This window comes from Simochromis diagramma, unplaced genomic scaffold (genome assembly GCF_900408965.1).
Source record: "Simochromis diagramma unplaced genomic scaffold, fSimDia1.1 OVJJ01000802.1, whole genome shotgun sequence".
Lineage (NCBI taxonomy): Eukaryota > Metazoa > Chordata > Actinopteri > Cichliformes > Cichlidae > Simochromis > Simochromis diagramma.
Window position 1 is genome coordinate 7,752,180 of NW_024387492.1, and position 25,489 is coordinate 7,777,668.

At 40.4% G+C, this 25,489-nt stretch overlaps 1 protein-coding gene across 5 annotated transcripts; it reads left to right on the plus strand.

Moving 5' to 3' along the window:
• The first annotated feature begins 1,546 nt into the window (after window positions 1-1,546).
• On the plus strand, window positions 1,547-25,460 carry map7b (microtubule-associated protein 7b). 5 transcript variants are annotated; one of them, XM_040017802.1, is made up of 20 exons: window positions 1,547-1,625; window positions 1,784-1,970; window positions 12,409-12,579; window positions 12,695-12,772; window positions 13,316-13,479; window positions 14,476-14,593; window positions 15,567-15,677; window positions 16,816-16,911; window positions 18,030-18,149; window positions 19,275-19,447; window positions 20,242-20,384; window positions 20,539-20,762; window positions 20,841-20,991; window positions 21,084-21,255; window positions 21,921-22,025; window positions 22,111-22,161; window positions 22,259-22,283; window positions 22,404-22,530; window positions 22,618-22,802; window positions 23,813-25,459. In XM_040017802.1, the coding sequence occupies exons 2-20, from the start codon at window positions 1,925-1,927 to the stop codon at window positions 23,821-23,823; spliced, it is 2,271 nt and encodes a 756-aa protein (XP_039873736.1). In that variant the 5' UTR covers window positions 1,547-1,625; window positions 1,784-1,924; the 3' UTR covers window positions 23,824-25,459. The 5 variants fall into 5 exon arrangements, with proteins under 5 accessions (XP_039873736.1, XP_039873734.1, XP_039873735.1 ...); XM_040017800.1 differs by lacking the exons at window positions 1,547-1,625; window positions 1,784-1,970 and adding an exon at window positions 3,008-6,118 and having other exon boundaries at window positions 22,262-22,283; XM_040017799.1 differs by lacking the exons at window positions 1,547-1,625; window positions 1,784-1,970 and adding an exon at window positions 3,010-6,118 and having other exon boundaries at window positions 23,813-25,460.
• Window positions 25,461-25,489: the final 29 nt, after the last annotated feature.

Sequence of the window (25,489 nt, forward strand, 5' to 3'; positions counted from 1 at the left end):
AGCCGTGGATGAAGAGCCATGAGAATTAATCAACAGAGGATCAGCATCTCTAAGTGTGAACGTCTAGAATGAACCAGTCGCTTCAAATCTTGTCCACATTTAGGTCACGCAGACATACATACCCAATCCTTTATGTCCCTCGCTCTTTAGGGAAGCGGCATGCATGTGAATGAGCAACCAGAGTCATTTTTCTATGTAGTGAGAATCTGAAGGTTAAACGATTTGAGGTGCTTTTGTCATACACATGTGAACACAGTCAAACACACATGACCCTGAACACCACCCATACTGGCTTTTCAGGGCTCTGAGAAAAGCAGGACACAAGCTAAATAAATCAGACATCATGACTTAAACAGTAATTTAAGAGATGCATGTGGTGCCTTTGTGTGGTAGACTGAAAACAAAAACCGGCTGTTGAGCGTCTTGGGTCAAACCTTTTGGATAAATATAGCTACCAGATAGCTGGAAAGAATGATGCTGCAGTGTGTGTTTATATGTCTGTCTGTCAGTATGTGATTATACCTATAGGCTAATGTGCCCCCCCAGCCGCGCCCCCTCCACATCTCCTCCAACAGAGAAACTGCCAAACAGCTGGTTGCCATGGTTGCTGTTTTCTGCGCACCAATCAGCAGGCACTTTACTGAGGGTCCAGAGAGGGGGCTAAGCCGGCACAGTCTGTTAAATAGCAGCGATATGAGCAGAGACTGGCATGGATTCAGCCATGAACAGAAAAGCCTCAAATAGAGCGGGGCTGGTTAGAAGTGTTTTATTCATGTTGTGATTATGAAATGAGTCTGCCTTTGCATTTTTTTTGTTTAATTTTTTTTAATGACTCAAAAAATGTGGCTTAATTGAAAAAAATCTACTAATGTTCAGGTATAATTATCCAGACATAAAATTGTAGTTAGTTTGACCATGTGATTTATAGTAATTATTTATTGATATATCAGTAAAACCTAACGAGAGAGCTCTAAACGCATACAAAATCACAGAATTTTAATGAATCAAATATTTGTAATGTAAGATGAGGCCTCCCTCTGCTGGCAGTGCCGTATATTTGTTGTGCACACAAGAAGAAAACACTGGATTTGTGTTTTGCCAGTTTAAAAGGCATAGCTGTTTCCAGATGTGTGATACATATATAAAACTGTTTGTAATGAAAATAATGCAACTTTTATTTATTTTATTAACCTCAAAGACTAAATTAGGCTGTAACAAAAATAAGGTAAATAAACCCACATTCAACATGCAGGAAGCCAGAATCTTCAGCTATTAAAGTCATTTTTGTTATATCTTTTTCTTTATGTTCTACAACGTAGAAAAGCGACCAAAAAGCCTCAGATTTCATTATTTTTTTCTCCATACCAACTCTTAATATGGTGTCTTCTGATTAGTCAGATGACTGATTAGACATGTGAAAAGTATTATGGTGTAAGTTTGACTGAAAACATAAATTCTACGTTGACCAGCTATGACAGGTCTGGAATAACAGTGTGTGCTTTATCTTCAACATTTATCGACACTTTGCCTTACCGCCACCAGATGTCAGTATAACACTTCATCTTAAGCACCCTGTTTCGCTTGCGCCTCTTTCTGCCTTCTAAACCTCTCCTTTTAAACTCAGGGTAAGTTCAGGTGGATTTACTACAAAAAAAAAAACTTTTTTCAATTAAAGGTTTATTTATATGTTGCCCAGGATCTATGTGAGGTTTATGCAGTCCGAATTAAATTAAGTCGCGTAGTTTAAAGTTTACTCATTACACATTCATGTAACTTTTACTAGTTTCTAGTTTGTTTTGCTGATCTGATACTGGTCTTCGTTGTCCCCTCCACCTGTCCGTGGGAGGGGCCCCGGTCCCGGTGTGTCTCAGGATCATTCCCTCGGGTTCCTGCCGCTGATCCCTCTCAGCTGACGTCAGGAGAAATGGCGGACCAGGATGGCAGCGACACATCTCCTCCGGAGTCCCAAGGTGAGTTGTCACCAACAGGAAACTTTACTTTGACAAAACTTTTTTTTTCTTCTTCTTAAGGGGGAATAACAGTTGTGTGAAGTACTGAAGGGTGCTTGAGTGGGTCTGTTTTTGAACACTGACTCTGAGCTAAAGAGAGACTCGGAGCCGGTCGGTCACGGGAGTGGGATTAACTATCAACCAACTCACCCAACCGGTTACTTTACGTTTACCAAACACGACTTGTTACGTAAGCTGCTGTAATAGTTATTTATTTATTTTTGTTTTACCCCTTTTTTATGTGTCTGTGTTGTAGCTGGTAGACATTTTGAGCTTCGGCAGACACCTGTTGCTTACAATTTGTCACTTCGTCGAAATCCACCTTCAGCTGACGTGACAGGTGAATTAATGAAAATGAGCCGCAGGTTGTTCTCGGGTTGGCATAGATAGAATATGTCTTTAGGCTACAGCTTTGTTCTCTGGCTCTCACAGGTGGATTTATATATTCTTTTGAACTTTGAGTTGGCTTATTAATACCCCAAACATGATCATTTATACTCTCGTTATTCATTTTTACAACTTAAAATGGCCACGTCGCCTTGTAAGTGCATTTTTAGCTTGTAGGTCAATGTGTGTATAATGTCTTTGGAGAAATAATACAACACATACAAACTGTACGCCTGTCAGTTCCGGAAATGTCACCTATCAGTGATCTTGTAAAAGTATGTAAAGTATGTTGGGTTTTTTGGCTGCCAAAGGGCAGAGATCTCCCGTATCTTACACCCCTTTGCTTCACTTTTAGCCACTCCTCAAATAGTAACGATATAGCAGGTGATTCCCATTCACTCCTAATGGCAGAGCTGTAATAACTAGAGGTGGGCGGATCGACCCAAATATCGATAGTATCTGGACCAACCCTAAGTGTTGGTATCAGATCGATACTAGCATGAAAAGATCGATACTTTTTTCTGTCCAGTGAATTAAGAATTTTTTGGAAATGAAAATAAATTAATTATGCACTATGAAAAATGTTTAAACTTTATTCTGTTGACTATTGCATCTATTTTATTTAAAGGCAATAGTGCGCTGAAAAAACAAATGCTGACCAAAGTGCTTTAGACATGGGTACATTTACTTTCCAGGTCTCAAAAAAAAAGAAAATTTCAAAATACATGAAAAGCTTAAAGATGTGTGGTGTATTATTAATTAATTATTGTGGAAAGCAAAAATCCCAGTGATTTAGTGTTCATTTAAATGTGTGTCCCTTATATAAAGCTGCCTTCAGAAGTTAAAAGTAACTGTTCATGTTAATCCACAGTGCATCCAGGCAAAGGTCAGCACCTTCACTCAGTTTTTCTTGAAAATGTATAAAAAGCAGATTACTTTAGATGAAGGGTTTGGATAGGTGTGAGAGTCCCTTATAGCACACAGAAAGTTGCATAAACAGTATTCCAGTGCTTTTATAAAGACCTGGAACCCAGTTAAGTATGCAAAGAATTATTGCTGCATGAATTACAGTAAGAGTGATTATGTTCACGTACTGCGATACAAGCAGCCCTGACAACTATATCGTAGGCAGAATGGGTGCACAGTGGGCATGACATTTTATTGATTTGAATGAGTTGAGATTACTTGCTTTAGGATTACATAGCATTAAGCTCAGCTGTTCCACAAATGTCCCCTGCTTTGACCTAGCTTGACCTGCAGTTAGACAGCAACTAAAGCCACCAAGAGTCATACATACAGATACAGAGGATGAGACACTAAAAGAAAGAATTCATATTTTAAATTTATTTTGCAGCTCACAAAAAAATTACTGCCAATTACCTCTAATCCATGCATTGTAACACTGCACAGATTAATTAATACATGTTGTTAACTCTGTATTTATAAAGAGGTACTGCAGCTTTGATCCAATCAGAAAGTACGTTCCTAAGATGTGGTTTATCTCCTGTCATTACTACCTGCTTCCCAAATCATCCTTTTTGCTGCTTTGTTCATGAGTTGCCCTGCATTCTGCCTGCACAAAAAGTTACTTCTGTGGGTGATTGCGGTGTTTTCCCAGATTCGCTCTCAGTTTGGCCATCCATCACACATTATGGGATTTTCTAGAAATTTAACTCAATACTTCTGGGTTAAATTTGCATACAACTCGGCTGTTATACTTTAATTGTACACTATGTCAAACATTATGTCATTCAGGACCCCCAACATGTCAGACCCAGGGTTAGCAATTAAACTTAACAATAAACGAAATCTTTTTTTTTTTCACTTGCTTGGTTTCATTTTACTGTATTCAAATGTCCATTCTCTTCAAATGTCTGTGTCTAACACACACATTCAGTAGGTGTGAGAAGGGTGTGTTACCCATCCTATCAGGTTAAAGTCTGAGTGTAGAATTACAGCATTGCCCCTCCTGCAGGGACAAAGATCAGATTGCTCTTTCATGAATGTGTGCGTTTGTGAAGTGTGAGCTCTCTGAGGAGATGAGACAGCAGGACTTGTCCTGAATTCCTTTATATAGTGAAGGAATAGTGGAAAAGGTAGTGGTTTGGAATTATTTTAGGAAATACTTAATGCTTTTGCTTATGTACATATAAAGTAAAAGAAACAGTGGAGTTGTAACTTTAGTGGCTACGTGGCTTTTCACAGCATGCAAGTTATCGCACTTGTTTCTCTAATCTCCATATTAGTTTAGCTCAAGGATGCATTAACAGTAATACAAGTTGAGCCTGGTGTTTGTAGTGTTACTATCCAGGCCTTCAAAGACTGAAATACTCCCCCTTTTATTTCACCCTCCCTTTCATTGCATCTGCCATATTGTGTCACCTTTTAAAGGTTCTGAATTTGGCTACAGAGCCAAGCAACAATAAAGTTGCACTGCAACATTATTGTAGATGCAGTGCAACTGCAATAATGTTCCTTGGTTAAATATTGATGTGCTGCGTGTTGTTCCTTCTGCATTCTTGTGAAGCTGCAGCAACATATGAATGTTCTCGCTCATCGTACATCGCCGTGGCATCCTAAATGGCTGATGGCTCTTTAAGTGGATGGTGGGGTGGGGCTATATACCATGTGCTCTCTGTACACACCCCTTCCACAGAAGCAGCTCCTGTACTGCAATATTTGATTTGGTGTGTGCATCCCTAGTTGTGTGTGTGACTGTGTACAGCACATTAAAGCGTGTCCGTCCTCTGCTCTCTCACTTCCCATGCGTCACTGGTCCATGTGCTGCTGTTGTCAGGGAAACCCTTTGCCAGCACCGGCTCAACTTCCACCACTGGATTCGCACTGAATATTTTAACAAACCCCGCTCTCCTCAGTTACTCTGTGTTTGTGTGTGTGTGTGCTCTGTGCAGTCACTGCCTGGGTGATATGATTCTTCTGACAAGTTTGCATTCACACAATAGACCTAGCAAGGGAGAGCTGAAGCAGGAGAAAAAGGAATGCAGTAAAAGTAGTGACAGCAGAGGCGGCATCTCGGGAGTCAAAAGAAGCACAATCCTTACAGCTCTCGACCAAGCCAGTCTCGTGGATTAAGTCTTCTTTTCTAAGCCAGACTGCAAGAGCTCATCCTACAAGAGACTCTCTCACTCTGTTTTACTCTCTCTATGCCATTGCAGGGAGTATGGACTTGGCTCAATGAGCTGCTCTGTTTGTCTCTTCCACGCTCTCCTTCATCCACCACATTTACTTTCCTCCATCTCTACCGCCTTTTTTCCCCTATCTCCTTACTCATGTTTCTTCTTCTCTCTGTCGCTTCTTCCTGCTGTCTTAAAGTCAGAGCAGCAACCTGAAGAAAATTGCTGTTAGCACTAGCTATTAGCTACCTACGTCTTAGAGAAGGTGGCTTTTAGGGGTGACCTCGTCCATCATCATCCTCTGGCATTCAGGACAGACCTCTTCCCCCACCTCCCATCCTCACCCAGCATCACAGGGTGGGATGGGACGGGGTTGGGTGAGTTAGGCTGGGGCTCAAGGGTTAGCAACAGGGTAGGCAATGCCAGATAGTAAAGGACGTGGGGAAAGAGGAGGTGGAGGTGGGTGTTTGCAAGGGAAGTGGAGGCTGAGGAAGCGAGGTAACCGTTCAGCTATCCCAGCACTTTTCACCATCACTGAGGAGGAGGAGGTACAGAGACGAAGAGATGCTTGCAAGAGAAAGACAAAAGGTATGGATGAAAATGAGAAAAGAAAATGAGAGCAGTGTAAACTACATTTTCTCCCTTAAATACTGTGATGTTTGCGCTGACTTAAAATGTTAGAGTGTGTGTGTGTGTGTGTGTGTGTGTGAGAGAGAGAGAGAGCATTATCTGGGGCAGAGAAGCTCTTGGGGCACAGAGATGTTTAACCAGACTCCAGAGAGTCACAGCAGCAGTTTAAAGAAAGATCTGAAAATGTGGTCCATTAAAGACAAATGTGTCTACATGCAAGGCTAATGATGTTGAATAAAGAGGTAGGAGTTGATACCCCTAGCAATATGTAGTAATTGTTTGATTTGTGCACAGTTTGCTTTTACAAAGGAAAACTCCTCTAAAACTGTGAAGCGCAGCCATCCAGAGACAGGCGCCTGACAGGTGTGATGAGGAAGCACAGTTTTACTGTTTGTGTGAGTGAAAATCAGCTGACAGGGCAAGATTGACTCAAGGACTGCAGATGAGAATGGAGGTGCGGCTCACTGTACATGTGATCTAAATGAATTAGTAAGCAGAGCAGTCGGGATGCTATTACAGTTGGAGCAGGCATAAATGTGCCGCACGTTAGCTTTCCCTTTTCACACAATTCAGAAAGATATAGTGTTAGATTTAATTTCATGCCTTATCTAATGTTGAGATGATGCTGTGACCAGTGTTTTTTAGTAGAAAAAACAAAGCTAGATGGTTTTCTTCAAGTAGTGTAGTATTACAGACTGACTCTACAAATCATGCATATGCCACATTATATATAAGGAACAAGACAAAGTGGCTAGTTTCATTTCTAGATAATTGCATTTCCTGTTTGAATCCAACCATCTCATGCTGAGGGATGTGTAGTTGCATCATGGAGCAAACATACATGTAAGATATGACTGAAACAGGTGGAAGGAGAGCAAACTGCTGGGTTTACTGTGAAGTCTGAAATTGTGAAGGAGCTGCTTTTTTTCACAGTTATCTTTATTATGAAGACATGGTGGGTGCTGTTGATTGGACTGATTCAACACACGACTGTTAGACTAAACTGATTTGTTTTGTCTCAAATAGTTCTTTCTACTTTGACCTTAGCCTGTAATTTCTCAGTAATGGTACGGGCTTCATTACTCATGTACAAGTCAAATGGTTGATGGAGCTATAAGAAGTGTGTGGATTTTCATTTGCCATTGATTGTTAATAGTAAACAAGATGACTTTATTTGAGGGCATTGGTTTGTATGCATACTCTAGTGTCAGTGAAAAATTTGTCGAGCAAAAATCTGTACTAACAAAATTTTTTAGAAAACTTTTGAAGATGGGAACATTCAAAATTTTCCAGTATTGGATGACAGTTTTCCTCCCATGATCTGATTTGCAGCTTGGCCCTGCAGCGTGCAGTGAGTGCAGCTTTTTGTACTAAAAAGCAGAAGCCAGCGTGCTTGCACCTGTTACCCAGGCCTGAGTGCCTCTCCTCGAGCTATAAAGGAACACTCCCATTCCTGCCCCCCCCTTTTTTTTCCTCTGGTGGTTGGGGCTTACAGTTTAGCTTAGCATTAGCAGCAGCTAATCCTCTCAGGCTGAAGGGAAGGAAAGGAGCCGTACAGCGTGCTATCCGCTGGCCTGGACAGCGGAGCATTAATCGCTAACTCTGACCATTTAATCTGACTGGCAATGAATGCAGATAGATTGGGGGTGGGGAGCGTGCATGCACATACACACATACATGCAAGCAACAGAACGGAGGGAGGGGCGGGCAGATTAAACGGTGACACTCTCACGTCTCACTCTCTGTTACACACATACTCTTGTTACACAAATATACATGCATACACATGGACAAAAGGATGGGGTTTGGAGAGCTGCCACAACCTGTCTCACACACTGGCTCTCAGCAGCAGTGACACCGACCACAGCTGACCTCTCACTCTTTCTCTCACCCTCTCGTTTTCACTTCCCATTTTTTCTTACTCTGGAAACAGTTGAGTTTTGGATGGATTTCTTTTGACTGCCCTCTTTGCCCCCCCCTCCACCTCACTGCAACATGGATTTCATTGGGTCACTGTTTTCAGTGAAAGATGCTTTCAAGAAGTAGGAATGTGGTTTCTGGTCCTCCGATTCGACTAGTCAGAGTGGGATGCTTGCCAAGAGCTCAGCAGGTGCAATCTTGGAATTATGAACCACAATCCAGGTAAAGCCTTAAACCCAGAATTTTGTTTTGCCTTTATTTAAACTATTGAAACAGCGTACAAAAGAAAGGAAGTGACAAGACTGACTTGCAGCAATGGTCCTGTTTGCTAGGAGTTGAAATATGGGACTTAGTTGCAAGTTTGGTTTGTTTTTAGCCCTTTTGGTTAGCAAAATCCACACTCATCTAGTACAAGGTACTTAATTGGGAATGAACAGGACTACAAAAGCACCAGCATCAGTATGCTTTGGATTTGGCTTTGTCCTCGAATATTTCATTTGAGATCAAACCATTGCCGTGCTGTCAGTTTTAATACAAGGTGTTTGCTGTCAGTTCAGATGATCCATGTTCTTTTTTTTCTAAATGGGCTTCAAATGGGCTGGGGTCCTTAGGGACTAATTAAAGCGCTATACAAATACAGGTCATTTACCAAAGATTCAAAAGGATATGTGTTAGCCTAATATGAATTTAAACACTAAGAACTCATACTCATAAAGACATTGCTTAAAATCACGTCAGCTGGAGTGAAACCAAAATATTTTGTACGTCTGTCCTAATCTTTTGAATCTAGACTTTTGTAGGACTTCAGGTTTAGTATGTGTAGATTCTTATGTTCCTGGTTGACAGTTGGTTGAAAATATGAAAGAATCTTATATAAAAGTGTAGCAAAAGGTGGTGGACATGAGTGTAGCCAGACATTTATTACTGGGAAGTGGAATTATGTCACACAAGAAACTGACTTTGGTGTGTTTGCGAAGGCTGTTAAGCTGCTGTCTATTGCTCACAAGCAAATATGCTCGCTGTTATTTGAGGTTTGTCGGTTTATGACCTCTACAACAGATGGGTGAGTCTGTGAGACGCAGTAAGAGGATATAAGCTGCACAAGTCCAACATATTAGTATTTTTTCTGTAATATTTTCAGCTGAAAAAACACAGACAGTGCAGATTTCCAATGTTATGATGAGACTGCGTCATCTGGAAAAATGTTTTGAACAAAGGAAACAATGAGAAGACGTATGAACCAGAGATGTGGAGATAAATTTTGTCCGGTTATCAAATTCCACTGATTGTTATAAGTAAAAGGCTTTAACTGCTTTTCGTGACTATATTGTACAACATGCTTGCACCTTTTTCAAAGTATAGGAATTGAAGGAATGCATTCGTTCTCCATTTACTTTTATCTGCAAATGCTCTGAAGGACATCTAGCTCGGAGTTACAGTAAATATTTATGAGGTAAATCAAGTTGTGTAAATATGGGCCACATTGTTAATGTCAAAATTTCAGTTCCTTTATTCCAGTAATTTTTTAATAGTTTAAGAGGCAATCCTCTTTTCTCTTCTTCTTTGTATTCTGAATATTTCTGTGAGAGTGTGGTTCATTGATTAAACCGGCCAATTATTCATCTTTTCATACTTAGATTCATACTTAGAATCCTACATCTGTACTGAATCTAATTACAGTTTGGGTGCGAGAGGCGCGGTACACCCTGGACGGGTTGCTAATGTTATTTAATTTCACATGGGATGAAAGTGTCTCTCTCTTGTCTTGACTTTTATAAGAAGTGTTATTTCTTATTATGTAGTTTTAAGTGTTCCCAGCTGATTAAAGTGAAGTGCATCAATTTAAGCTGTCAAATTAAAGAAACTGGTTGTGGTCTTTGACAGTCACCTACTGGCTCATTGTGCGGTAGTCCACTCGGATCATTAAAACGCCCACTCCATCACAACATGAAACTTGAAGTCAACTTGTATAAATGAAAAGGCTCATTACTTTGCCTTTTAATGCATTTGCAGGAGCTCCTGGCCTTTCATTCAGACTTGACTTCATCTCATTTAAGCCATCTTTTTTGTTTACCCAAAAGCCCATTCACGTATGTCTCGTTAAGTATCTGACTTCAGTGTATTATCCTCATCATTCAATAAACTGAATCTTTTGTTTGAGGAAAAGGATTTCAGGGGAAGAGAATAAACAGACCAGACTTGTTTTTACGTGGCCCAGTCCAGCCTTTCCTCTCATAACAATAGCCTATATTAAACCACTTCCAATGCCAGTCTACCCGAGGCAGGGCAGATCTATGAATGCTTGTGTACACACCTCTGTAGATGTTCCATAGACTGTGACATACAATCCGTCTGCAGCTATGCCCTCACATCCTTGGTCTTTGTGATTCACCCTAAAAACCTCTCGAGGTGTTTGGATGGAGACGTTAGTGACAGTTTAGATTCATAAGACTTTCTGCAAAACAAAATATCATAAATTACCAAGTACAGTGAGAATAAAGTGAAAGGAGGAAACTGTTTCTAAAATACTAAAACTGATCAGCTTGCAAATGAAAAAGGGCATTTGAAAGTAGTAGTTAGTGGAACTTGTGTTCAGACTGATGTTCTCTTTTACCTTTTAGGAGGAAGAAGGTTCCAATTTTTTCTCAGTCCTTGATCAAATCTTTATCAACTCTTAAGCCACACCTCATGCCCTTACATTTTGCTAGGAAAATGGGGAATTGTTGCAGTGAGTCAAGAGAACACATGCAAACGTAAATGGAAATACAGTATTAGGTTTGTGCAAGCTTTCTTGTAATTTTCAGCTGTTGTTAATCTAGTGTAGGTTTTTTCATTGTTGTTATTGTTGTTGTTTTAAGGCCTGCCACTTCTTTTGTCCTCACTGCACAAAAAGCTGCGAAGCTTTTTGACTAATAGCAGTTTTTGAATCACCTTATTAGTGCAAAAATATTCAATTGTGCCTGTCAGACTGTTATGAGCTTTTATTTTTTATAGATTAAAATAAAGAGGAACAGACTGTGTTCTTGTTACCAGCTGGTAGTAACAAAGTCCCCAAAGATACAACTTTAAATTGATTTTAAAACTGAACGATTCATAGGTCAGTGTTAAGTGCCTTAACAGGCAGACACACAAACCTCTAAAATGACCAGGTAATAGAACTGGAGGGAACGAGTGGAAAACCCCAAAACAAAAAAGCAAAAAACAACTTTAAAAGACCTTCAGAAAGTCTGGAGAAGACCACTTCAAGACCACAGACAAGTTTGGCTGCTTGGAAACTAAATATAAAGAAATGAGACACTTTCACAGTACTGTAAACAAGCCTGGAAGGAAATAGTAGCATGAAATCAATCAAAAAAGCCAGGATGTTGAGAAATGATTCAGTGTTTACTCTTAATGTTATGTAACTATAAAATTCATTGAGACACAGATTTCCATCTGTAACTCTAGATATGAAACTTGTACTCCATCCTGTCCTCTTTCTGTAAAGAAAAGAAATAGGTGATAGAGAGACTTGTGTAGAATAGGGCATGATGGCTGTGATAATTAAAGTGGAGTCCATCTTTTTCAGTTTATCAGATTAGTCAGGGGGGATGATTTATTTTGGTCTTTGGGTTTGTGGGACAGGTTGTCTCTGTGGAGACTGAGGAGTCTCTCTCTTATCACCACACACAGGGAAAGGACTGTGTTGAATGCTTGCTTAGTACACCTACAGTATTTATTAATAGTATACAATTTTTCTAATCCTACCCGTGTAAATGTATGCGTCTGGTTCATCTGTTTCTGCATCAGAGCCAGTATAACGCTCTGTGTCCAGGAAGCTAACCTGAAAGCGCTGAGTCACCCTATGGTGCAATTAATCAATAGCCTAGCTGTGAGCTTGGTGGAAACACTGCAACTTCATGGCCACATCTATGAATAGCAGGAAGACAGTGAAGTGCATATTGTTTTATTGCATTTTGTTTTTCTGTTAAGCAACTCTGCAAAGCCTGAAAATGCCGCGGAGACCACCTGCAGAGATTTTTGATGCATTTGAAATTTTTTGATGGTAAACTGCTATTTCTTAAGCATTTGGTTGAATATGTTCATTTTTATTTTAAGCAGCAGTTTGTTCTACACACAATGTTCAGCTGAAGTGTTGTTGAATGGGTTTTATTTAGTGGGAAAACATTTATTACAGCTCTGGGTGAGGAGCTGTGGAAAGTCTTTCTGATGGTGCTTCCTAATGTGCAATTATTATCGTGTATTTTTCTGTATCTCTCGTGTTTTCTCCCACTTTGTCTCTTCTTTTGTTGTTTTATTATGTGACACTTGTTTGTCCTTCTTTGCAGCATCGTACTCTCACTTTAAGTCAGAGGATGGCACCGTGTCTTCAACCACCCGTCCCAGCTCTGCAGGCTCTGGGCAGACCTACACTCCCAGCCTGACCCCTACACCCACTCCTACACCTAGTCGCACCACCAACAGCAACAGCCCCAGTAACAATGCTGGCACCAAAACAGGTGAGTCCCACATACATTAACATATATTTCAATGAGATTAGTTTGTACCGTGTCTCAGCATTGACTGTTTTGTCTGTCAGGCCTTTAACATTCTTCACTGTTGTTTGTGCTGCAGACTCGCTGCTCTTCAACAAGATTGACGAGAGACTTAGGTTGGCCCGTGAGCGCCGGGAGGAGCGTGAAAAACAGAATGGTGAGCGTTCTTGTGAGTTTGACAGAGAGAAGAATAAAAGTTATCTTTTTTTGGGTGTTTTTTTTGTCTTTCCCACAACATATTGTGACTGAACTTGGTTGGTAGCTGTGGTGAAGTGCCAGTTTCTCTGGCTGTTACATAAAGGCTAGGTTCAAGCCAGGCGGCCTGTTGCCATGGATTCCGTGTTACATAATGGGACAGTCCATGGGACAGCTTTCAGAAAGGCTGGTGTTTTGGATATTAGAGGGTGTGTGTGTGTGTCAGTATAACCAATATAATACAACAGATGGCTTTTAGGAAGTCATTGCCTATTTATTCATGTTTTAAGTGTGGGTTTTTTTTCACACTGTTGTACACTGGTCGCACCTCTGGTCCCAAGTAAGGGGCTGAGGCGTTTGCGTTGTGTTGAGAGCTAAAGCTTTCTCATATGATCCACAGCTGACACATCACATTACTGCTATAAGCCTTTTTTTGCTGTGTGCAAGTTGCCTGTTTTTGTTTTCTTTTTTCAAACAAATTGTTTATTATGTTTACATGCGCCAGCTGCCAAGGAGGCCCAGTGGCAGGCCCGTGAGGAACGAGCCAGGCAGCACTATGAGAAACACGTTGAGGAGAGAAAGAAAAAGCTGGAGGAGCAGCGGGTAAAGGAGGAAAAGAGACGGGCTGCCGTGGAGGAGAAACGTCGGCAAAAAATAGAGGAAGACAGGGTACTGACGCTCCCCTCGTTCACAACTGTGCATCCTGAGTGTTACACTCGTGAACACACAAAGGCTAACCTCTTACCTGCCACCTGCTTCCAAGTTTTTTCTGAAACACCCATCCAGGGAGGATGGGGGGACATGGATACTGTATTTGTGTGTTTAACCACTCCTTTTCTCGTATTAAAAAAATGTAAAGAAAAATTGCAGATCTGTGAAGTAGTCATAGATTTCCTGTCCAGCAGTAATTAACTTTACAGCGAGTTGACGTTCTAATTAAGTTGTTGATTTAGTGAACTAGAACATTGATGTGTCAAAGATCTGTAACATGACACTGTAGCAGCACATGTTGATGACTTTGCATAAATAGTAATAATAAATCTGGATAGTTTTTTTTTTCTATTGATACAGTAGGTTTTTAACTTTTTACTCCATAAAGATGATATTTGACAACCTCACCTGTATGAGGTTTGACATCTCAGTATATAGCTGAGATGTCAAAGGGTAGCTAACTTTTGATGCACTCAGTCATTTTATTTTATAAGCAGGCCTGAAATATGACAGAAAGCACTCAGTTCAAACCGCTTCAATGGTTACTCTCAGTAGGCTTTCAACGAGTAAAGAGTTACATCTTAGAAGGAAATTAGGTTTGGATCTAAGTCTTCATTTTATAGGAACGTTATAAATTTAGAAACAAGGACTGTAGGAGAACAGGGAAACTACTACTACTGCTACTGGGCCACCAGATGCCCACCGTACCTCAACTTTCAGTGGACTCCAATTTCTACAGCCTAGAAAGTGTCTATGGTTCCTCAGCTTTAGCTTTAGCACCAGCACATAGGTTGGCATTTCTTTCATTCTATCTGCCATGTATTGCTACTTTGGGTGCAGTCAAAGCACTCAAGTCATTCAGAAGAAATGAAGAGAGAGAATTTGCTTAGCACTTGGTATGTCGGATGGCTGTTTGTTTTTTTGCCATTGATGTTCTCGTTGTTTTGACTGTAGGCTCGTCATGAGGCAGTGATTCGCAGGACTATGGAGAAGAGCCAGAAAACCAGACAGAAGGCCAACCGTTGGTCTTGGGGAGGAACTCTGCAGACAAACACTCCCTGCACAACAGCTGGTACTCTTACATATATATATAACACAATACCTGTTAACACACAGCACAACACACCATAGACATAGTCAGTTGTACAGCCATTTTTTCCCCCTCTGCATTGGTGCTCATACACCTGATGCGTGTCTCTGTCAGTGCCTCTCTTGTATAAATATGTCTGCCTGCCTCTGCGTGTCAGTATTGTTCTGCCATGTTTATATTTGAACTTTTCAGATCCGCTGCCCTCTGTTGTTACTGCGTATTCACACCCTTCTCTGCCTCTCTCTCTTTCTCTCCCCCCCCCTTGCTCTCAAATTCAAACTCTCTCTCTCTCCCTGACTTACTCTCTCTCTCTCCCTCCCACTCTCGGCTCGCTCTCTACCTGCTCTACACTCTTTGTTTTCTCTGCCATTGTCCTTTCCCCTCCTGGCCCAGGTTTTGTCGAGTCAGCTTTCCTCTATCCACTCGACCTTGCTGGACTGGAGCACATGCAGAGTGCTTTCAGTCTCTACTACAGATACGGAATGACATCCCAATGTGAATATAAAAGCACTGTGTGGGTTAGCTGGCTGGCGTTAGAACGCTGGCTTTAGCACTGTAACTGTTCAGCACTGTGTTAGCTCATTCTCTTTAGTTTTCATGTAGGCCAGTGTGAATGGCACGACATGTAGTTTTGCTATTTCACTCGCATGTAGCAGTTCACGTGTGACGTAAAGTTATATCCCCAGGCACAGGATCATTTACTCAAGCCATTTTAGTTTTATTTTAGAGGACATAAGACCCATTTAGCACTAATCTGTTTTTAAATATCTTTCCTGTCTTAGCAACAAGTTGGTAGTTTTTCATACCTAACCTGAATTAACCAAAATAGAGAAACCCAGAGAGATGACTGACTTCAGCTCTCTTTCTTCCCCTTTTTCTCTCCTTAAATTTCACCAATTCAATATAAAACTGATATGCATTTGTCATGTTTTTTGTTTTTTTTTTTGTATTCTAGATGCTGATAGGCGCTCAGTGTCCACAATGAATTTATCCAAGCATACAGACCCTGTCATTACCAAGCGCCTCTCTTGCTCCTCTGCCACACTCCTGCACTCACCAGATCGAGGTAATAAATATACACACACAAATACAGTTCATTACATCCACTGGCAATGGTCAGCCTTTGACTCCATCTTGTATAATTTGCCATTGTTATGAAGTAGTCTCTTGTGACAGGCTGTAAAGCACTCATTGTTTTATTGTGATTAGTTAATTAGATTTGGGATGTTTATGTGACTGAAACACACTTTTTATGTTATAACTATGTATTATGTAGCGTGTCATTCCCATTTAGTTAATATGACGCTAAATCCAGCAGAGAGTTAACATAGCTTAGTTAAAGAATGGAAGAGAAACACCAGAATCCAAACTTAAATCAGATAACACTCTTAACAGGAGAAGATTAAATATTATTACAATGCAGAAAAATTTTCACTGCTAGATGTCAGAAGAATTCTGTTTTCATATTCCTCCAATGTCCTTCCATGGCATGAATGTCTGCAACTTCTCTTCTGCCTTTGCCATACTACATATGTGGTCGGTCTCCAGCCAGATAGGTAAAGCATGATTAGTCAGAAGGGAGGTGTCCTTCTCGGTCACTGTATTCAAATATGGTGGGGAAACATGAAGGGTTCCACAAATCAATGGCCGGCCCGGTATATTTTAAATGGATTAATTCTAAGTTTATGAGAATGCATCAATTTTTTGGAAGATAATGAATAATAATGAATGTATATTTGTATATTTATTATATAATGTATATTTATGAGTACTTTATCATTTCTTTCTTATGAAATAACCTTAAAAACATCAATAACTGTACCTTTAATTGGACACACATACTTTTTAGGTGAATTTTTCCCAAATTTACAATAAAGCTACACTTCAAAACAGAAACCATTAAACAGGCCCAAGACAGTGTGAAATATGAACAAAGTAAAATAGGAAGTTATTTGATTAAAATGAAGACAAAAAGAACAATAAAACTGAAAAACACTAAATAAAAAATTTGCCTTATGCTAAGCTAAGCTAACAAACTGCTGACTTGGTCTTTTTTTCAGATGTTAGACTTAAATGAATCCTTGCATGAAGTAATCAGCAAGAAAGCAAATAAGCAAATTTCCGAGTTTGAGCTTTTACTGAAGTCATTGTTGAAGTCTAATCATCGGGTCATGCATCATTTGATGTTTGTATGCTGCTGACAGGCTTACAGATGAGAACAGTCTCCTCCCCTGTCATAAACAAAGCTCAGTCCAAACCCCACCTGCATCAGGGAAAGACCAGCCAACAGAAAAACACAGGTTTCTTGTGGGAATTTTTTTGGTCTCTTATACTGTTCCAACTATGTTCCAAGCAACAAAAAAGATCTTGGGCTGGAAACTGTAAAATAATCTGTTACTTTTGTAGAAATTTGTCAGTGTAAAATTTTAAATGTAATATTCTGACAAGAGAAACTTTGATTTGGAGAGCCTACCATGACATGACAAGCTGATCTAATATCCTTTTATGTATAAATATACATTATGATTATTGAAACAAATGCCCAAAGTCCAGCACACACGTGTTGGCATTTGTGCATTTCATCTGAGGGATCAAGATTTTTTTCTACCCCCCTCTAACGTGACCCCTTTCTCTAATCCTCAGTAGGATAATCTTTTTGTTTTTGTGGGAACACTGTATGCTGTTTTTATCCTGGCTGAAAAATTGTCACCCACATTAGTCAGAAAATTATAATTATGCTCTTGTTCCCATTATTATATTATCAGAAGACACCGCACACTGAGGCACTGTGAAGCATCACTCAGTGAATTCTAAAAAACTCTCAAACATCAATGTTTTTATATATAAAGTAATAGAAATGTAAAAACCCATTTATTGCTACAGTTTTCAGCCCAGATGTATCTTTGACCTGCATGCTGACACCTGCAAAGCACTGCACGTTTTGTCTCATACTGTGCCGGATCTTCTTTAATTGGCTTACTTATCAGGTTGTCGTGGAGATTAATTAATTAAAATAGCCTTTTTCTCCGAACTACTTGAGGTAAACTGAAAGCTTTTTGCTTGAATGATTTCCCAGATAAATTGAAATTTCTTGAAGATCATTTTCTTAAAAATGCCATGTGTCCGTTTATCTTGCACTGTTTGTCTTTGCCCTTTTGTTTGCTCTTCATACCACGGTGTTTGCTGCCTCTCATAATTAAACAGGTGCATGAAGGTGTAGGTGTGGCACGGCAGTCTGTGCATGCTTACAGATTCACTTTATTTCTAACCTGCAATGCTTGACCATGTTGGGAAAGGGGGAAAATGCAGTAAATATGTATAATTTATAATCTGCTTTGATTGGTTGCTTAGGCAAATAAGTGGGTACTCTGTATTTGTAGCTCTTATCAAAGCTCACATGTCACATGCGTGTGTTCAGGACTGCGCCACCTTCCACTGACGCCATGGGAGAGCAACATGGTGAACCGCCTGCAGCAGCCAACACACTCCTACCTGGCCCGCAGCCGCAGTGCAGTGAGTCTGTCAGGAGACCAATCAGGTAACACACAACACTGATTTTATAAGACAAAACATTTAAAGCCCTTTGGCTCTTTAGATCAAGATTCTCTTGATCTAAGGCAGAGGTTTTATTAAAAAGAGTATATATACTCTTTTATGCTTGGTCTCTTGACCCAAGCAGTTTCGGATGCTAATCTGATTTGCCTGGACTTAAAGCATTACACTGTCTGAAACTTCCTTTAACAGCGTGAATCAGGCACCCAAAGCTCACGCACACAGACACACATGCACATACGTCCCCCAAAACAGATAAAGTGATCTGTTCAGGAAATCTTCCTCTACTGATGCCATGCCTTGTCACAGCAGCAGGGAGTTTTAGATCATTTGTGTGTGTTCCATCATTGTTTACATTAAGGGAAAGAAATAACTTCTAGGTGAACTACTTGAATTCACTCACTCTTTTCTATTCTGCCCTCTTTGATACATTCAGCATCATCTTCAGCTGGTGAAGAGCATTTCTTACATGTATTTAGATGTTTTTGTTTCTGTGTGCTTGCTTGCTTTGTATGGTTTTGGGTCTAATGTGTGGATAGCTATAGTTTGTTCTAACTGGGTGACAAAGTAGAAATGCTTCCAACACTGGGACTCTTTACAGCAAGTAATGGTTTGGCAAACCATTCCTGATCTAAATATCTTTAAGCATATTGTGTTAAGTTTTTTAATGTGATTGTTTTTTTTTTTTTGTTTTGTTTTTACTAACCCTAATCAACCAACCAAATCCTTATTTTACATCACATAGACAGTCTTTGTCAGACAGTGCCAGGTGATGGTTGCAGTACATTCACAGCTGTTTGCACTTTTTAGTAGCACTAATACTTTCTTTCTTTCTTTCTTCTCTGTTCCTACCATAAATATTCTCCTCATTCCTCTCAATCCTGCGCTGGCTTCTTCAACCCATGGCTTTCCTTTTTTATTTATTTATTTATTTATTTATTTATTTTTTATTCATCTTGATTCCTTCTCATTCCTGTCTTTGTTTCCTGATCTTTTTTCCTCTGTGATCCATTTTATCCAACACTTATTGGTGTCCTACCAATTCTCACACTACCCCAATCAATACCTTCTTCAAAAACACTGTATACTCCCACCTTATACATCACCCTAGCCATGCCTGTGTGTCCTCGCTCAGTGTCCTGCCACCCCATGGGCTCAATGTCCTTCAAGGCCCTGCAGGCACAGCCACTGCCTCACTGTCGCAGCCAGGAGAGGAACCTCAGCAGGGACGCAGCTTCCTCGTCTTTAAACACCCCGCGCAGGAGGACAACCGGAACAACACAGGTAGATTTCATCAGCTCATGACAAAATATCTGGGAAATAATATTTGTGAACAAAAAGCAACTCATCATTATTTCCTGCTACTGATATTACAGAACGTGTTGACGTAAATCTTTTTTTTTAAATCATTTTTTTCAAGCACCGAGTAACATTTAATTCTTCTACTTCTTCAACTTTGTCATTTTCAAATTGATTATGTTTCTGATCAAACAATAGATTAGAGTATCTGTCATCACACACACTTGCATCCACTGTTCATCTGCTTCGTGACAGCTTATTATGCCGTTAAGATCTTAGAAAGAAGGCCCCTTGTATGCCGTGCATCCCACGCACTAACATATCACTGTGCATGTGAACTGATAACTCTCACCCACTCCAGAATACCGCTGGTGTATCATTCATACAAGGTCAGTGAGAATGTACAGATAATGGATGCAGTGTGATTTTTTATTTATTTATTTATTTTTCTCCAAATTAAAAAGACTGTTTTTCATTTTGTGACCTGTTAAGTGTGTTTTGTTTTTTCTTATTTTGTTTCTGAGTTTGGTGCCAGAGGTAATCTAAGCCTAATCCTGTTACTCGTCATCATATTGTGTGGCTACTATCTATAGGGCACCTTCTAAACCATCCAGTTACCTTTGTGTTGCATTAGAGGACATTTTTCTGGAAGAGCAGTTTTGATGATAATGTGTTGTTTGCTTCCCTGGGTCCTTACTTGGTGGTGTTTTTAAAAAAAACTGCCTGTTTTGACTCATGCATGTTGTCTTTTGTTTTTACCGTATCTCCTGAACCAACAGCGGCAAAAAGACCGTGACAGTGTCAGGAAGTCATGGAGCAACCTGACACTTCCACTTGCTCCTGTTCTCTCATTGCCCCCAAGCAAGCGCTCCTCTTCCCCAATCAAAAAGAGCGGTAAAGTGACAGCACCCTCTCCTGGCAGGTCAGTGGATATTACATTTGATAAATGGGGAATATTTGGAGCTGAAATTGAGTTTTACAGTTTTATTTGAAATGTAATGTGGCAGTTATTTTGCTGATATGCTCGAATGATGACTATTTTTTTTTTTTTAAATATATACTTCCTTTGCTCACAGACCTCCACAGAAACCAGTGGGGCGACCTCCAACCCCCAAGTTACTAAAGTCTCCAGGGGCAGAAGATCCTGGAAATCTTCGTCCTGTCAGGATCACACCTGAGAGTTCCCACCCTTCAACACCCAGAGGAGAGGAGGATGATGAGCAGGTCCTCAGCCCTCCTCAGCCTCGACCTCAGCCACTGGGTCAGAACAAGAGCTCGAATGAGCAAACGGCAACCAGCGGTGAGTTATGAATCTCTCACCTGTTTCACAGCTACAGTTTATTACACTGGTCAGCATAACTTTTATGATGCCTTCTAGAGAGTGTAAGCAGTCCACCAGCTCACAAGCCTTCAGCGGGCACCACAGACCCGGAGGAGGCGAGTCGTATCCTGGCCGAGAAACGACGGCTGGCCCGCGAGCAGAGAGAGAGGGAGGAAGAAGAGCGCAGGCGACAAGAGGAGCAGGCAAGGTGTGCAGGCTGGGCTGTGTGAGCATGTGCATGAGAGGGAGTGTGTAGTGCAGAAAGGCTGCATCATTTTTGACTTGGTTGTGTCTCACCAGATTAGCGAAGGAGGAGTTGGCTCGCCGAAAGGCAGAGGAGAGAGCAAGGAGAGAAGAGGAGGCTCAGCGCCAGGCCGAGGAGAGGAGGAAGAAGGAGGAGGAAGAGGAGAGAAAGGCAGAGGAAGAAAGACTTCGGAAAGAGCGAGAAGAGGCACAGAGACTACAGAAACAGGTCTGAGATTACGGATGTTTATGTTGACTTGTTTTGTTTTTATGTGGTTGCCACAAATGGCATTTTGAGCTAACTACAAAAATCAGCAGGTCTGCTGTTGGAACTTTCAGCCTGTTCTCATTCCCGGGGTGTCAAATACAGACCTGATGGTGATGCAGAGACACACACAGATGTTCTCTTTAGCATAACTACAGTGATGCGCCAGGTTATGGCAAATTACGAGACATGTCTCACTCCCAAACTTCATATGGATGCTTGTAAAAGGCTTCTTGGCAATGTAAGGGCACTGATTGGCAGGAATCACAATTTTTCAATGTGCAGGGTTAATGTTGTCAAAAGGGAAAAGTCTGTTTTTAAACCTAACCAAATATATTCTGCCGCCCTAAACTCTCAAAGGGAACATAAACTGTACTTTCCAGGCAAAAGAAAAATGTACTGCTTATGTATTCGCCCCAATTCCAGCCTCCTAAATCACACTTTGAAGCTCTTTAAAACAGACCTCTTATATCTGAGAGCCCATCGTTGCAGCTCCAGGTGCATCCAGGCTTTAATGCGAGAGTACATCCTATGTATATCTGTGATATGCCTGCTACACACTCGAGGGCGAGAACACGTTGGAGCACTATGGACCTATTAATAAGATGAAATGCTTTTGTGTACATTAGAAAGAGGAGGAAGAGGCTCGACAGAGAGAGGAGGCAGAGCGACTGAGGCAGGAGAGAGAGAGGCACTTCCAGAAAGAGGAGGCTGAACGACTGGAGAGAAAGAAGGTAACGTGACCTCACATTATAAACACGCATAAATTGCAAGGTACAGTGTACATTAAAGCATTTTTCCTTTTTTCTAACCCTCCAGCGTCTTGAGGAAATCATGAAGAGAACACGGCGTTCAGAGACAACTGAAAAGGTAAAGACCAGAGGGAAAATGGAGTAAACAAAAGTGTAACAACTATCCAACTGAACAATCTTTGAGTATTAATTCCTTTTTTTCATTTCATCACCAGAAGGTCAGAAATGGAGACAATGCAGGTAATTTAATATATCATTTTTATAATTACCTTTGCAGTAATATATCTTTCAGATTGTCGTCAAAAGATATCCTCTGCAGTTGTTGTTCCTGACACGAGATTGATTTTCTTTCACCATCAGTGAACCCGACCTCTCCTGCTGCGTCAGCAGCAACTGAGACGCCAAGACACAATAGTAACGGCAACTTAAGCCAACCAGATCCCACCCCAAACCCCAACACCACAGCACTGAGCCATCCTGACCAGAGGTACAGTCAACAGCCATGATATACAACAGCCATACTGCTTGTGATGTCATCAGGTCTGACACTGTTATTTTTTTTTTTGGTTTTTAGGGAGAATGGGGAGTTTGAAGAGGTGCTTGTACTGCCTTCACATTCCAGGTTGTCTCCTCCTGAAGGAGAGGAGGAGCAACAGCAACAGCAGGAGGACAACAGAGTTCCTGTCCTAGCCTTCTCAGAGAATGGTCTACTGAAACCTCTAAGCAGAGTAGACGATATATCAGCCCAGCAGGGAGCAGGTGTGAGAAGGCATCCACTCTCTGATTGGCCACTAGTTCCTACATTTATCCCATTACTCCCCATCCCCTTCTTCTTCCTCCCTTAGTTTCCTTTTGATAAAATTACAGAGACTGTCATTCAATCTGGTCACTTCTTGGTGTGTGCGCATCTTGTCTTTACAAACCTGACTTGATGAATAATGTCCTCTATAAATTTTGTGACATGTCTTCTGAGGCTCTGGTGGGCTCTTTGCAAGCTCTATGAAAGAAACCTCAGCAGTGTCAAAATGATGTCATCAGGGGTATCTCAGATTGAGGCATCACATTTTACCAAAAAATCGAGTTATTTAATTTTTGCTGGACTTTGAAAGATGAGGGTGTCTTACAGATCGGGAAGGGACACCCAGGGTGGGATGCATCTTCTCAAATATTTCTTCTTCATGTGTAACTCTAGTCTTACAGAATGACTCTTCAATCAATTCTTGTAAATTAAAGCATGTACAGAGACATCACTGTGGACTTTCAAAGTATCTAAGCAGTTATGTTGAAGTAGAGGTGCAATTTTCCCATGGGGTCAAATGAGAAACTGGGACATTTGTGGAGAGCACCAATAAGCTCCTGAAGATGTCTTTTTTTTAAATAAAAAAGTTAACAAGAAGAAGAACTGTTTCGAGCATCACTGACCAATTAGTTTTCCCATTAGGCTTAAGAGAAACCAGGACACGAATAAGCTATTGGCACAGAATTGATTGAGCAGACCTGAGAACAGCTTATTGGTGCAGTCCTCCACACGTTTCTCACATGGCTTCATCGCTGCTACAGGCTGCTCTGTTTTTCTGTTTGTTTTTGTTTTATTCATTTTTGTTTCATACCAAGAAGCTCATACAGATTATGAAGACCTAGTATTGCACTTTCAATATAGTAGCTCAAGCATTGCAAGTTGAAAGACCATATTTTATTTACAATGAAGTGAATGAAGAAAATATATTATATGTCCTGTGCTTTAAATTCTTTGTTCCTTTGATTTGCAGATGTTGCCTGATGCCCTGATGCAACATGACGATTCCACACCCACAGACATGAAGGAGAGGTCAAACAGAGAGGTGAAGTACAGAGCTGTTGGACTGAATCAGTAGGACAACTCTCAGGACTAGATTCTTCCTTTCTTCCTCTCCTGTGACAGAAGAGCACTGTTCCCAAAGATGGTGTCTCCAAACATCTTGCAAGGGCATCACTGAGAGAGATTACTCTTCCCTCATCCTGCACTCTGTGGGGCAAAGCTTGTTTTTCTGTATCTGAACATGATTACACTTGGTCATCATGTATGTTCTGTGTATAGCCACAGGTTTCCCTGATTCTTAAATGAATGTCCTGAAATCACAGGAGGGCATTGAGTGTGTATAGTCTTGTGATGTGCGTGATTGAGAGCGCGAATGAGAAACTGACAAAAATGTAAAAACTAAGATCAGCTGTCAGTCAGCAGCTGTGATACTTGAACGTTTTTGAACTATTTTTCTGTAGACAGATTGTGATCAGCGATGGGACTTTAGCTCAGGCCCCAATCTAGCTTCGTTTATGAATTTTTGTCTCTAACTGGAACCTTATGGTTCTCACAAGGTAATGTTTCTGCAGAAATGTGAGAAATAAAGTGTGCTACAGGAATGATATCAGTGCATGAAGTTGTATTAAGACTAATGCAAAAAAGATATGTCATGTAATATATTTTGCTGTTTCTACAGTGTTTAAACTAGGTTATTACTGGGGTGGAACAGGTGCTGGAGTATTATGACTTTAGGTTTAATAATGACAAAAATGAACATACTGTCCTTTGAAAACTGAAAATGTAGGGTATAAACTTCAGATTTTTCTTCAAATTGCTGTACAGATAAAATGATTTGTCGTCATTGTCTTTATGTTCAAATTTACAAAAACGTGCTTCATTATTAAGTTATGCCCTTTCATTCATTCACATTTTAACCCTGTCACAGTTGCACCTATTCTACATCCTGTCACTGCCTGTAAGCCACTTTTTTTGGCCAAGTAAATCCAAACTGGATTGAATGAATTTACTGATGTTATTGTTAAAATAATCAGATTTGTTTCCAAGGATTTGACAGATGCTGCTAATTATGACATTCCTTGGCCTTAACATAGTGTAGAAGGAATGATGTGACTTTGCTTCATGAGCTCAATCGCTTTGGCCCTTTGCCCAAACTCCCCAGTGGCTTTTTTTGAATTCAGTATGAATCATCAAATATTTGTGTCACGCAGTTATAAATAATGCAACTCATAATTCATACCACTTCTCACTATGGCAAGACAAAAGGTGGAAATTACTATATTTCTAGAACCAGGCCATTACACTTCATTTTCACTCAGCTCCTACAAATGATCTGCATTAGGGTCCTCAGACTTGAGCACTGTCTAACAGTACCACTAAAGAATAAACTTGTCTTGATTATGTACTGCAGGACATTACCAGCAGTACATGTGGCATGCTGTTATATATTTGATGCTATAAATGTAAAAATGTATATTTTATTACTACCAAAAAGATTTGAATATAGCCCTTTACTTCAGAGGAAGCATGAGGTGAGCTCTCTGAATCATTGTAAAAGTAAAATCTCTACAACTGCTGCAGCTGTACTGCTTCAAATGAATAAAACTTTTTGAACTGGTTAACTATTCAGTAATTTTACCTTATTTTG